At 40.2% G+C, this 15539-nt stretch overlaps 1 protein-coding gene across 3 annotated transcripts in view; it reads left to right on the top strand.

Moving 5' to 3' along the window:
* COL14A1 (collagen type XIV alpha 1 chain) overlaps window positions 1–3999 on the top strand; it is a 202731-nt gene extending 198732 nt beyond the window's left edge. For 2 of the 3 annotated variants that reach the window (XM_081070912.1, XM_081070911.1), the window contains exons 47-48: window positions 1361–1516; window positions 2302–3999. In XM_081070912.1, coding sequence (XP_080927038.1) covers window positions 1361–1516; window positions 2302–2333 — 188 coding nt within the window. In that variant the 3' untranslated portion in view covers window positions 2334–3999. The remainder of the gene's footprint in view (window positions 1–1360; window positions 1517–2301) is intronic. The other variant, XM_081070910.1, reaches the window with a different exon arrangement.
* Window positions 4000–15539: the final 11540 nt, after the last annotated feature.

The raw sequence follows: 15539 nt of genomic DNA, 5'->3' as shown, positions 1-15539 counted from the left end.
GTGAGAAACTGATTTAGCATCATGCATTACACAGAATGCATGATTATGAATGCTGATTGAATGAAACTGAAGGTATCTGAGGCCATAACACTTTTCAAATAAAAGGTAATAGTTGTTCCTAAGTTTCATTTTGGTGCTAGGTGAAGGATATCTTTTTTTTATTAGTTTCAGGTGCACAAAACAAAATAATACTTAGACATTTATCATTTATATCCCTCACACTGTGTCAACCCCCCTCCCCCCATCCACTATCCCTATGACTTCTCACAGAGCCATTACATTTCCACTGTCTCTATTCCTAATGCTAATGCTAATTCCTATTCCTAATGTACTCCACTTCTTATGAGTATATATATATATGTGTGTATATATATGTATATATATATATATGTATATATATATATACATATATATATATATATATATATATACATAATTGTAGTTGACATTCATTATTGTTCAGCTTCAGGTGTACAGTGCAGTGATCAGGCATCTATATCATTCCTGAGCTGGTCTCCCTAATGAGACAAGTGTCCATTGGATACCCTACAAAATCTTTACAACATTATTGATTACATTCAAGTAGTCAGTAAACACAAGATTGCCACGGGGTTACAAAGGAATATCTTTTAAACACTGTTGGAATCCAGACCTAAAAACAAACATAACCCACAACCACCAAAACAAAACAAAACAAAACCCAGCCTGCTAAACTGCTTTAATTCACAAAAATTTTACTCTCTCTCCTATTTTCACTTAATCTAAATTTTCAGCTGTTATAAAACTAGCCTAAAGAAATTTTGGATTAGTATATTGGGTTCAATTTCAGACTTTTCCTTTTTCTCCTGTAGGATAATTTCTTTCAGACCCAGACTAATTTATTTCAATTATCTGCCATAAACCAGTATAGATGATGAGGTTGAAACTGAGTGTCTGTGTGTGTGTGTGTGTGTATGTGTATGTGTGTTTGTGTGTGCACACGTGTGTGTGTATGTGCACTCCCATACACTGAATTCATAAGGAATGACACTGGGAAACAGAAGTTCCATAAAGAAAACATGGTTGAGAGTGGAATCCTCCTTTCCCTTTAATATCCCAGAGGTGATAGGAAAGAATACATTTTGCTTCCCAGATTTCCTGAGCTGATTAAAAGCACCGCCCTCCAGGAGAATGTGTGACTAAAGTAGGATCCTCTCCCAGGGAATCCAGTTTAGGAAGAACTCAATGAGTAGAAAGAGGCAGATTATCCTAACTGTCAAGACGTGTACGGTTGCTTCTTGTAAGAGTTTACTTCTTGGTCTCAAAACTCACCCTGCGGTAATAAAGAGACCAACTATTTTCATTTGTGGATGCTTTTTAGGACCTGCAGGGGAGAGTCGGCCTGGAAGCCCAGGGCCCCCTGGATCTCCTGGACCAAGGGGTGCACCCGGTCACCTGGGGGTGCCTGGACCACAAGGTCCTTCCGGCCAGCCTGGATACTGCGACCCCTCTTCATGTTCTGCCTACGGGGTGGGAGGTAAGTGCCAGCCTCTTGAGCAGTGTTTTACTATGGTTCCTACCATAATGGTGAAAGGGTGCTATGCAAAGTAGACCGATGATGGCAGGGAAACAGAACTTGAACTTCTCATTGCCTTCAATTATCCCGCGGCATCTTTTATAAAGTGCAAATGACTCTAGAGGTTACCTCTTTAAAAGCCATAGAGGGAATTCAAAATAACAGCACATCTAAGCCTTCCTTGTTTCCAAATGGCAATTTGCACACACTTGGCCTCTGACCTCATGTTTGGTCACTGGGGGACCTATTCAAACATTCTTTTGGGCCCCTCATTCTATGTCACTGTTGTGGTGTGGCCCTGATGTCCTGTCAAATTTTACTCTTGTTTTGAGGAAACCTCCCACTTAGAACTTCCCCATAACTGGGATCCCCTAGATTCTTTGGGGTGACATCCTGCCCACCACATACGTAGGTGACCAAAAATCATTTTAAAGAGTAGCGAAAGTGGCCCTGATATCCTTGCCTCATTACTAACTACTGGACTGAGACTCTAAAGAGATTATGCTTCCTAGAAACATCTATAGTCTGCATGCTGGTGGGTTGTGCGATGGGACATTTTCTGACATCGTCACCCTTGAAGCACCAAGGAAAGGTTCAGAGACTGCTTAGGGGCAATGAACTTATTAGTCGATGAAGTTAAATTTAACCTTATTTGCCAGAGGAACTGGTCAGAGTTTTGCTGATGTGTTTTTCTCTGTTCATCTCTTCCCTCCCTGTTCTCTCAAATCTCGCTGTCCTTTATTAAGACTTGATCCCTTACAATGATTACCAGCACTGAAGTGCAACGCCTCTACTCTGGGAAATTGGCTATGGATACAAGAATTGTCCTGTTGACCACCACCACCCAGCCCCTGCCCCTAGCAATGGGCACTCTGCTTTCCTGCCTCACCTTCTCCCCTACCTGCCCACTGTTACATCTCTTGCCCTCCCTGCTCCCTACACACACACAGTAATATACCAGAAGTTAACCAAATCACATGTCAACCACAATAGAAACGGACTGCTCTATATCCGCTTGCATACAGGTACACAAATGTGTACCAAGAATTGATCCCAAGCTCCCCTCTGTGAAGGTTCAGTAATAAAGTTACTTATCTGTGCCTTCTTTTCTATCCTGTCCCCATACAAGATTGATGGGCATCTTTCTCCCTGTCTGCCCTACTCTCCATGATTCCTCTCATCACCTCCCCTCCCTGCAGCCCCCAGGTGATGGATTTCTAACACGAGATCGGTTTTTAAAATTTATTTTTCATAAATCTACGGAGTTTTCAGGGTTCCTTTTGTAAATAAAACATACAATATTTAATCAGCTGGCTGTGATTCTAGTTTTCTAACAATTTCTGCAATGTATCTGTCCCTTCCTTCTTTTACTAACCATCTGAAACCTCATGCGGAAGGAGCAAGCAGCGTGGTGGGTAAAGGTAGCTACTGCTTTCTACCCAAGCAGGGTATCTCTGTAGTTTAATGACCAACTCTATGTCTCTGTGGACCCATATGAGGGGAGAGTATCAATTTATGGTTTCTGGGTCCTATCAAGTCCCCACCCCCACTCTTCCTCTCTAGCTCCCCATCCTGACCAGCCGGAATTCACTCCTGTTCAAGATGAGCTGGAAGCCATGGAATTGTGGGGCTCTGGGATCTGATAGTCTCATGAGAAATTCAAAAACCAACTGCAAGACCTCTTAAGGGACTTCATTCAAGAAGAATGGCATTATGTGGTTTGTATATTACCTTTGGGGGGCTTGTTTTCATCAGCCTAAATCTCTTCCTTGGATATGGTTATTGACAAAAAATTCTGTTTTCCAAAAATCCCCTTAATCTGTGGCACCATAGGATTCATTTTTCTCTGTTGTTTTAATGATATGCCAGAATATTTGTTTTTCCAGAGAATAATGCTCAGAGAAAATTTGGCAACAAACAAACAAAACACACATATACACACACACATAAATATTGAACTATGGAATCTTTTCTGTATTAGATGATCTCAAGTCCTAAAATGCAACAAGGCAGATATGATTGTATTTGAGGGAAATAGGTTCCTCACAGAACAGGAATTGAAAGAGATGCAAAGATTATGAATCCCTCTAGCCCCAAATAGCCTTGGTGAAAAGAAAAAGGGATTATTATTGGAGAACCTACCTCTTGCTTAATTGACCTGTCTAACTCTGATCACTTGGTAACTGGTTTCGCTGCTAGCCAAGGTTATGTGTTAGAATATAACCTTTCTGAATTTGGTGATTTAAACAATAGATTTAGTTTTGCAGTGGTTTTTGACATGTAAAATAAGGACTTTCCACTGGTTCTGATGCAAAGAGATCAAATTTTGATGAACAGTTTATCCAGCAGTATTCCAAGGCTTGCCCTCCTTATTTACACGGATTATTTTGTACATGCAGATAAGTTTTTGCAAACCTATTTTTATTCCTTTTGTTTTTGTAAGCAAATAAAAATTTAAAACATGTGTGGATTCTTTTTACTGCATTTCTAAATGTTACCTTAAACTTTTGTGGTCTTAACTAGTTGAGTCTTAACCAGAAAAACAACAGTTGCCTTCCTTCAAACAGGCATTCTGTCATTCATTCATTCACTCTGAGTGGAGTATGAAGCTTAACAGAATAGGCAGTTGACTTGAATATTCTCATTCATTTATAACCCCCAAGACAGCAGTGGCAATGAAAATACAAGACATCTGATGCTAAATGATGTTTAGCAGTGGTTGCCTGAAGAGCCTATCTTTCTTCTGGTATTAAGAAAACCTTGAAAATACTCTGTAGAAGACTAAGAAAAAAATGAGGTTGAACCCAATAGACTCTCACTCTAAAACAATAATTTATTTTTTCTCACAAAGGAAAACAATCTAGATATTTGAGAAAGATTTGGGTTCTATTATTTATTGTTGAAAATAGAAATGAAACAGAACTAGAAACTTAACGTATGCTTTGTTTTCGTGTTGCAGCTCCCTAGTAACAACGTATTTTAAAAAGTAGAGATGGGGTCATGTATAACCAGAAGGTGGATTCTTTCTAGATCAGGGAGGTCTTCTGAACTTCTTTGGTTCCCCTCACCACGCAGATCCGGTTTATAACCTTTCCAACAAAAGGATTCAAAGAGTAGGTTGTATTTGTGTACCTTTGGGGATCCAGGAAAAGATTTTTTTTGGCTCCTTTGCAGGAATGAAAGAAGACAGTGAGAGATAACCAACAACTCTTCCCTTTAAGTTATGTAACATGATTCCACACATAGGAAGCAGGACTAGTGAGGAGGAAAGTTTGCACAAGGTTGATAAGTGTGGCCTGACGCAGAATCACTGGACAGAACCCCTCCTTAAACGACTGGGGTATGTCCTTAGTCGCTTTATATCTTTGTATCATAGATTTCTTAGTCTTTTAACAAGTGAATAGAGTGCTTGGCCCTTGGAAATGCACAGTCTAATACCCTGTCACTCAAAAGACTCTCAAACTATGTTATAAATGGTGAGAGGTATAAACCATTAGAGGTTCTAATCCATTCATATCTTTCTTGCGTTGTGTAAATACACTTGGCTTTGATTTTACTTGGTGATCTACATTTGTTTATTTAAGCTATGGGAAAGTTTCATTAGTATGGAATATGTCATCACTTGCACCCAATATATCAGATTTTTATTGAGTGAAATGTTCAAAATAAAAGGTAACTCAGATTCAGGACTTTTATGTTTACAGTATGTTACCTCATAATAGCTGGTCTTGAATTGCATTTTTATTGACCTATCTATTTTGACAGGAATATACTTGCATCTTAATTTACAGATAATACCATTTCTGAAAATAACAAAGCATCATTTCATTAAAAAAGCATTACTCTTCTGAACTTTCATCACTTTTGTTAGAAACCCTCAGTTTCTTTTCATAATAATCATTTAAAGTAGTATTTTATATTCAGAAGAGCTTCAATTTAATTCCAGGACAACTCTCCCTCCCTCTTTCTTTTCTACCTCTTTTGCCCCACCCCATTCTTCCATAACTAATTTTTTAGGAACTGTTCTAGTTCTGAGGAGAAAACCATGAACAAGAGAGATGTGGTCTGACCCTCTTGAGTTTCCTCTCTAGTGCTGGAGAAAGACAGAAAACAAGTGAACAAACAAACAAAATTAATTTCATATTATGATGAATAGTATGAAAAACACAGGGAAAGTGCTGAGACAGCAGTATGAAGAGGGCATAAAGGAGCATCTGCTTCAGTTGGGTGGACAGAGAAGGCTTTACTGAGGGCCTGACATTTAAGTTGAGACACGAAGATGAAAAAAAGGTGTGGGAGGAAAATTCCAAGTTCAAAGGCCCTTTGTCAGGAACTGCTTGTCTTGTTCAAGGAACTAAAAGAAAACCAGTACGGCAGGAGAATGAATGGAAGAGTGACCAAGATATGGCTAAAGAGCCAAGGAAGCAGGGCTGTGTGCACCAAGGTAGCGATTTAGATTTTCAATTCCATGAGAAGTTATTGATGGATTTTCAGCAGAAGAGAGACAGGATCTAGTGTTTTAAGTTAGATAAGGGAAAAGGTACTTTTCCTTTGAGCCACTTTGTTGAATTCTTTCCTGAAGTTGTCATTGAGCAGTTACTATAGACCAGGCCTATTTCAAGGGCTTTATAGTTGAAATAGGTTAGGTTAAGTTATGCTGTGGTAACAACAATCCCTAACATATCAAGCACTTAGCACAATATACTTAGCACAGTATATTGCGCTTAGCACAATATTTCCACAGCGACATATAAAGAGAAGAGAAAACATAGAGCATCATCACCAACTTCCTTCAGAAGTGGCACACACTACTTCCACTCACATTTCATTGGTCTAAGTAAATTACATGAACAAATTAAACTCCCTGGGGTAGAGAAGAAGTAAATTTGTTCCACGGAAGCAGAAGAAAACCAGAAATATTGGTGAGAAGCAATGAAAGCCACCACTAATGTTTTAACTCATTTGATCATCAACCCAAGAGCTAGGTAGTTCACTATTGTCCTAAGTGTTCCAGTGAAGACACAGAAGAAAAGAAAAGTTAAGTTACTTGCCTAAGAACACACAGCTAGAATTAAAGCTAGGCATTTTGGCTCAAGGTATCTACTCTTAACTTCTACTACTCTGCCCGACATATTAGTGATTCTTAAATGTTAATGACAAAAAGGGGTGGAGATGGGGATTATTAAAGTACAGATTCCTGGTCTCAGAGGAACCCCGAAAGATGCTGTTTCAGTCATCAGTGTTGGGAACTCTTCTTTTTTTAACCAAGCACCTCAGGTAACCAGTAGACTACAGTTTGAGAAACACAATTTTGAGATTATTCCAGTCGCACAGTGGAGAATTAGGTTGGAGGGGATCATAGTGGGTGAGAAAACATTACCATGGTCTAATGCAAGATGGTGGAGGACTGACTAAACTAGTGGATTTGACAGCACTTGTTAATTAACTAGAGGTGGAGACTAACAACTAGGTGAATGGAAATATATATATCCTCTGGGAATTACAGATTTGAAGCAGAGAGGTTAGAGTTCAGTTGAAGAGATAACTGAGTGTGAGGGGTTAAATTGGCGAATTGCTTCCTGGGAGAGCTATCAGGGCTAAAGATCAAAATTGAAGAGTCATGTGCAGGTAGGTAGTATAATATTTAGGCCACAGGAATGAATGAGATTACCTGGAGAGCTTCCTGCCTTCTACACTCCCTCTTCCATTTTTGTTTCCACAAATTCTCCCAAACTACTTTTTCCTATTTTATTTTGAAAGGTGTCCCTCAGCCAGATATTCTCCAAACTACAGCCTCAGTGAACTTGTTGCAAAACCCTTGTTACATGCTCTCTCTTGTTTCTCTGTCTTTGACATGCTTTTTTTGGTTTTCTACTTGGAAAGCCCTACTTTTCTGCCCCACCCCAGTTTAAATGACCTACTTATAGTCATATTCCTTCTTCAAAACTCATCTAGGCTTCTCTTCTGGTGGGAAGCCTGCCCTGAACTCCACCACAACCACCTGGAGATCCTTGGCAATCATGACACCACAGTCCACTCTTGTTCTTTAACCTCTGTGCTCCCACATTGTGTGCATTCTTTAAGAAGTCTTAGACTGCCCACAGTGTACTTAGCACTTGACAGCTGCTCAATAAATGTAGAATCATTGCATCCTAGCACAGTTTCATTTATAATCTAAGTCAAATCATATACTCTGTCTACTGTGGGAAGAGTTTTCTCTAGATTTAAGCCAGAACATTTGGGAGGCAAGAATAATGCCTAGAAAGAAATGATCAGCTTTTATAGAAGCTTGCAAATTCAGATTGATTAGGTATTTCAGAATATGAGGAAGAGGTATTTAAATTTTGTCTTCCTATAAATATATTCATTCATGTGTTCACATATTTGTCCATCTTCTCTGGGCATACATCCATCCATCTAGCGGACTTTTGATTAGTATCGCCATGAGTTCAGCCATGTATTGGGGTGCCGGAGAAGAAAAAATGAACACAATGGCAGAAGAGTTTCCTAACTGCCAGCTGTAAGTTGAGGCAGGTAAGGTCATTGGGACCAGATGGTGGAAGATCTATCCCATGCTAAATTGTTCAGATATCTACCTGATGGCAACAGGAAGTCAGTGGGTATCTTTAAGCAGATGAGTTGCCTGGTTGGGCTTATTATTTGGAGGCACAATTTTGATAAGAGTGTACAAGATAGACTGGTGTGGGGAAAGACCAAGGAGGGGAAGAAGATAATTAATGAAGACCCGCCTTGTCCTGGCTTCTGTTCTGGATACTTTACATTAAGTTGCTGTTCACAAGTTAAGTATTTCCTTTCTACAAATGATCAAACATGTAAGGTAAGCAACATGTCCAAGGTTACACACATATGCAAAAGAGTTAAGGGATTCTAACGCTGACTGGTTTGCTCCTATAGCTCATGACCACTTCTCTGCATGTACCATGCTGCCAGTTAGAGTAGCTCGGCTGAGGGCCTGGACCACAGCAGTGCCGTGAGGAATAAGGAGGAGCCAGATTTGAGGATTGATGGCATGGGGAGGCGGGGGTGGTGACAGGCAGAAGGTAAGAAGGGCTTCAGGATTTCAAGTTTGGGAGATTGAGTGAAAGGTAATTTCACTAAGTGAGACAGAAACTTGAGGAAGAAGACAGAATTATTTTAGAATGGTATGGTGGTGTTGAGGGTTTTTTTTTTTTTTCCTGTTTTTTCCAGAGTAAGTGCCCGATTGGTGGCAGATAGGGACTTAAGAAAGATGAAACGGTGGAGTGATTTTTGGATGACTAATGTAGGCTGTAATAACTGGGCAAGATTTAATCCCTTTGGGCCTGTCCCCAACAAGAAGGGATGTTCAAATATAGAACGAAGGTTTCCAAGGTATGAACCAAAATATTTGGTTTAAAAAAATAATAACTTTTCATCCTGATTTGATGTGTCACTGGAAACGCTGATGTAAAGGGTTCATTTGTGCTAGACAAGCTCAGTGTCCAGAGAATTCCGTTGCCACAAACTCCTGGTTATTCTATACTTTTTAGGATGAACCTATCGTTAACGAAAATTACCTACATGCATATACCTGCAAAAGCTTTACATTATTATCAGACTGAATAATTCTATTAGAAATTTGACACAAGACACCTCCATCTGTTTTTCAATGAAAAAAGCAAGTTGCAGAATTACAATATTCGTCTATTACTCTGTTCCTCTGTTCATATTGAAAAATTGAGATAACTAAACTTCAGACACAAAACTATGGTTACCTCCTGGGATTGTGTGGAACTTTTACTTTTTAAAGTGTTAATTCCATTTACTGTTTAACGCTTCTATATTGTTTGAAACGTATTTTGCAACAAGCATGTGCTCCCAGAAGCTTAATATTTTACAGGAAAATCACAAAAGATTTTTTAATAAACCTCTGCTTTACAAAATAATCTGTTGCCTTTTTTAAATCACCATCATAATTAATGACATGGGATAAGTGAAGAAGAATGAGTCATTGATGTTTAGAAAGATAGTAGGTAATTGTGATTTTTAAAGCACAGTAAAAGGGGCAGTAGGCTAAATGCATTACCAGGAGTGGTGGAGTGATTTGCTTGTCTTGGTAGCATTTCTAAATGCATAAATGTTGGTAATGATTTATTTTTTCTCTGTATCTTGCTAAGTAATAAAAATCATATGCTGGCATGAATAACCATACTTTTCTTGCTTGTTTCTTCATTTAATTGCATTGTATCTTATTGATTAAAAAATATTCATGACCGATGTTGTGAAATTCAACTTTATTAACCTAACTTAAAAGAAATTTTATGAAATCCAGGGAAGTAAAAATATCTTTTTTCCTCAGATCTAAAATAAATGGTGTATGGTAACAAAGCAAAACTAAACTGAATGAGACAGAAAAGAGAAGTGTAATCATTTAACTCTGTTTTTCAGTGTCCTGTCATCTGGCTCAAATTCAGTGAATCCTGATTTAAAAAATACTACCCCTGTTATGTCCTAAAAATTATGTCACTGATGTGTTAACCCGCTTGACTTTTGCTGTGAGAAATCATTATTATTTGAATGTGCTCAGTTATTAAATAGATATCTGAAGAGAGTTTGGTTATTAGAAAATGCATGTGTTTTCTCTTTACCTGTCCTTTCTTGTGTCTATGTCTATATTGTGCCCACGAACTGGAAAGTTTGGAGGCTGAAAGGATTGAACTTCACAAAGAGTTCTTTCTATAAACATTTCTACGATCAGATTTGAACCCAAATAGAAGTCCTGCTCACTAAATGTCTGTTGTCACTGGCTGCCTGCTCATATTCTTGGAGGGTTGCCAAGAGGCTCTATCTCTGATTCCCCTCTCAAGTGTGAGCATGTTTTATCAAACCAGGAGAGAACCACCACTCTAGTGATTACGAGCAGCAGAAAAGCTCGACAACTGGATACCGTTCAAAAGCTGACTGTGCAGGAGCAATAACGGTCTATCCACATTCTACAGCTTGGGGAAGTTTTTCTTCCACTGAAATGTCTCGCAGTCCACATCTGGGGTGCTTTCTGAAGGAATTGGATTTATACCTGCATGGCGAAACGTAACTGCATGGATGGGAATGACCACAGTCACCATTCATCCAGTAGCCTGTTTACCCAGCCGCTTGGCAGTGTCGAAACAGGCTGATGGTTTCTGCTGGCATATTGCTAGACAGATGAACAATGACGTTTATGGTTACCAAAAAGACTGTGTCTTGGACACCATTTCTAAACCTTAACATTGACTTGTTTTTAAATTTTTTAATGATGAAGCAGGCACTGACTGCAGCAATATCAGGTGTGTTTGGAAGCAATCCAGTGCTTTGTTACTCCTCAGGGAACCATATAAGCTTGGAGTTGTACATAACACATTGTTTCCTTAATTGATTAAAGGTTGGATTTCTCATCTCCCTAACACTGGCATTACCAAAGAGACACTCCTATCCAGGTCTCAGATAATTTCATATTGGCTGCTGTATTAGAGTCTGGCTAACTTCAGCCAAAACTATCTTCTTAAACAAATGAATTGCTCATTGCTCAGACTCCCTCAGTATGGCTATGTGACATGTTCTTAACCAATGAAATATGTGTGTGAGTCAAGGGAGTTAAGAAGTATGTGTGTCCCATCCACCTGCTTCTTTCCCATTTGCCATCTGAACGCAGAGGACTCCAGGGTCTTCTTATAGGAGGGTAGAGGCATGAGGGGGAAGGTGTTTGGGTACCGGGATGACTTTGTGGAAGGCCTGCAACTCATCAGGAATATTTGTATTGCCTTGTTACATGATCAAGACATGAACTTTTACTAAGAACCCCAAAACACATGTGTATTATATTAGCTAGTATTACTTCAGCTAATAATCTGCCTTTACTCACGCAACAAAGACTGATTATAGACTATGGACCTACTATGTGCCAGGCCCTCTTTTGGAGGTTTCCAAGAGCCAGACACTGCTAGGTGCTGGGGATACACAAAAGAAAAGACACATTCTCTGCCCTCAACAAGCTCAACTCATCAATGGAGAGAAGCAATTATAACACAATAAGGACATGCTTATAATAGATGTACATATAGGGAGTAGAGATAACAAGGGAGAAGACATACCTAAGAATGCCTGGAAAGAACTGAGATGTAGGAAACTTGGTGGAAATAGGGTAGGTAGAGGATAACTGGAAAGTTATCCCAAGGCGTGGAGGCATGAGGGCATGGCTGTTTGGGAATTACTAATGTTTAGGAGGGACTGGAATGTAAAGTCCAATAACAGGAGTACATGGATGTGAGATGGAGAGATGGGATTACAAAAATGTGAGAGGGTCCTATAGGCCTTCCTAAGGTGTGTGGAGTTTCGACCAGGTGATGGGGAATCCAAAACGTATTGTGGTTTGGGAGTGGTGTGAACAGACCTCTACGTTAAAAGTATCTCCTTAGCTCCAGTGTGAGGATGGACTAAGCATGTGTCAGCTTGGGTTTTGTTTTTTTTTTTTTCAAGTAGAACATGAAACAAGGTTTTCAACGCAGATTGTTTATTTGGTAGGTGATCTAAAGAAATCTCAGTGAGCACAGAGCAAATGAGACAGGGAACAAGGAAAAGCTAATACAAAGGTGCATAATCAGGTGCATAATCAAAGGTGCATAATCAATCTAGCAGCAAGCTAGAGGGGGCAGGAGTGGGAGGGTGGGCTTTCAGTTCCTCCATCTCCTCTGCTAAGTGAGAGAATGCTTCTTAGAATTGTCCCCGAGAGGCTGAAGCTTTCTTTCCCTGACTCCTGTCTCCCCATTGTTGAGCTTCTAACCAGCAGCTGTCTTTGCATGAGCGTACTCTGAGATAGAAAGTAGAGGTTCCTTGCGTACGTGTGAGATAGGACACTGCCAACAGAGTTGAGTGTGAATTCATAGAAATGTCCGCCATAACTTTGGCTAAAGTCATAAGTGAGCAGAAGGGATCTGTAACGAGAGTGGGAATTCAAGTCTAAGAGACTAGTTAGGAGACTATTGTAATTGCCCAGGTTACCCTGTACATTTGAACTAGGCGAACGTGTATTGGGCAACAGCTATATATTCCTGGCATGTTTTAGGCACTTGGAATACATTACCAAGCATGACACACACAATCTTTATCTCACTGAACTTGTGTTCCTGTGGGAATGACAGAAAATAAACACTAAGCCTAATATGTCAGTAAATGATATAATACGTGGGAAGAATGTCTTATAGGAAAATAGCGGTAAGAGGATTGGGAAAGCTGGGGCCAAGAATGGAGAGGATTATAGTTTTTACTAAGGTGATCAGGGTAGGCTTTATTAGTCGTGACATTTGAGGAAGGATTTGAAGGAGGTGAGGGAGTTCACCATGTGGCCATATCGGGACAAAGAGTATTTGAGCAGTGGGAATGGCAATCGCATAAGCCCTCTGATGGGAAGGTATCTGGGGTATCCCGGAACAGCAAGGAATTGGCATGGCCAAGAAGGAGCAGGGGAATTGTAGGAGATGAGCTTAAAGATCATTAGCTTAAGATCATTAAAGAGCATGGGGGCCCGATTACGTACTGGCTTGTGGGCCATGGTATAGATGTTGGCTTTCATCCGAGACAAGTGGAAAGTGTGGAGGTCACTTGAGACCTTACAGAAAGCAAGTTTGGTGAGGGCAAAAGCCTGAGGGAATTGGAAAAAAAAAGAGAGGCTAAAAATACATAAAGATGGAAAGTCATTCCACTCTTTGGATGAGTCTTGCTGCAAAAAAGGAGCAAAGAAGTGGGGTGGGGGAGTGGATGGTGAGAAATGTGAGGTCAAGAAAGCAAATTTTTTTCAAACTCCCTTAGGAAGACTGAGTCTGTTTTCCTTTACTTTCTTATTTCAGCCTCTTGATATTACTGGGGTGAGGGAAGCTCCAGATGAGTGCCCAAAGGGCTGGTGAAAGGATGAAAGTGGATCAACCTCTTTCTTTCCCACTTTATCCAATCTGTCAAAAATCGTACTGGCACTACCTTAGAACATAGAGTCCAACCTCTTTTCCCCAAGCACTTTGGGTATATTATATATAAAATATACACATATATATGTGTATGTATAGGTATATTTATATACTTCTTCCCCACCCCCATTCATCACCTCCGTGGTAGTAGAATATCTTGCAAGTCCTTGACTTTGATTTACATTGGCCTATGGGATGCATGTAACACAAGCAGAGGTTTTAAGTTTGCTTACATGGTTAGGCTTGCTCTCTTGTGTTTCTGCCTTTTGCCATGACAACGTGCCTCAGGTAGCGGCCCGCCCAAGGCCTGCCAGAGACATGTGGAATAGACCTGCATCCAGGCTGCAGCTTGGAGGCAAGCCCAGCCGAACCCAGCCCAAGTTAACTGAACTCCAGCCAACTTAAAGCTCTCTGAAGCCCATCCTTTTGGGTTTTTATGGAGGCTTCATTACATAGGCACGATTGATTAAATCATTGGCCATTGGTGATTGATCCAACCTCCAGCTTTCTCCCCTCCCTGGAGGTCAGGGAGTGCCACTGACAGTTCCAAGGCTCTAATCACATGGTTGTTTCTCCTGGCAAGCAGCCCCCATCTTTAGGGGCTCTCCAAGAGTCACCTCATTAATATCACAAAATGCATATTTATCAATCTCATCAATTAGGAAATTCCAAGGGTTTAGGAACTCTGTGCCAGAAACAGAACACCATGATAACAGGAAACTTTTATTCACATATGTATCTCAAGCACGTAGAATAGTTTCTGGAACATAAATATTGGTTGAATGAGTGATCCCTTGTTAATACAGACCGGAGAGCTGGCTATTCATCACTGCTTCCAAGGTTTAGATTTCCAGATCAGATTTTCTAAAGAATATACTTATTCACATTTCTCCGTGATTTACTGGCTCTGCATATACACCGTGTTGTTAATAGTACATAATAATAAAATAACTGGTAATACTTTTCTAAGAAGTTACACAAATATTTTATTTGGATTTTGTGAATTTGCCAGAAAGTCAAAGACAGCTGCTTTATACTCAGCATTTTTCTGAGTTTCAAGCCCCCTTTTAGTTCTGTGATTGCTAAAAAGGATGCCAGGTAATTTCAGGGTTGACTCTAAACTATGTAATACAGGTTGACGAGCTGGAGCTCCAGAATGTCAGCCTACAAAGCACAGGTGTTCCACTAGAAACAGAACGTGCCTCTAGCAGCTACCGTTGGCAAGGCTTTAATAAGTACTGACTTTGGAATCGAAAGGTGAGGGTGGTAGTAAATGCAAAGTTAAGCCTTGAAATAAAGGTTGGTTTGAAATCAAAGAGTTTCTCGCGGACCAAATGGCACGGACACAAATGTGTGTCTCCTTCAGAGGTCCTGTTTGTGCTGCCTTCATGTGGAAAATGTATCCTAGAGCTTCCTGGCAGCCAGCTGGCTGTCAGGTGGAGTGAGCGTCTGTTTTACCGGTAGCTGATATCAGGTTTACATTCCTTTAAGGCAAAGCCCGTGCAGTAGTGATGCTGCAGAACTACTCAACGCTTACTTTAGGTTTTTGGGCAGAGAGAGAGAGAATTGCCATTTCTCTGTACGAGCCTGTATTTAAGTTGAAATGGAGCCTTCATGTCTGTCTTGGCAAGCTCGTACCTCCTGAAATAGAGTTCTATCCAATTCAAACTCGGCACTGTAGAGATTGGCAGCAGATTCCCTCCTGGGACTTCAGGCATCGCAGACTCAGAACTTGCTACCTGTTCCACGGTGGAATTTTCAGCCAGGAAAGATCTGGACATTGAATGTTGTTCTTGGCTCAGTGTGGTATGAACCCCCTTTTCCAGGAGAAGGTAGGAAAACAAAAATCAGTCAACTGCAGCATAGAAAAAAAATGGGGGCACCGGCAGAGCAACGGTGTCAAAGATCTCTGGCTTGGAGGAAATTAGCATCAAGGAGAAGGCACGATAGTAAAAATCTGATTTTTTTTTTTAAATGCAATTTACGTGCATATTTTTTTAAACCTCCTT

This window comes from Rhinolophus hipposideros (assembly GCF_964194185.1).
Source record: "Rhinolophus hipposideros genome assembly, chromosome: 13".
Lineage (NCBI taxonomy): Eukaryota > Metazoa > Chordata > Mammalia > Chiroptera > Rhinolophidae > Rhinolophus > Rhinolophus hipposideros.
This window is presented reverse-complemented; position numbering and strand designations above follow the sequence as displayed.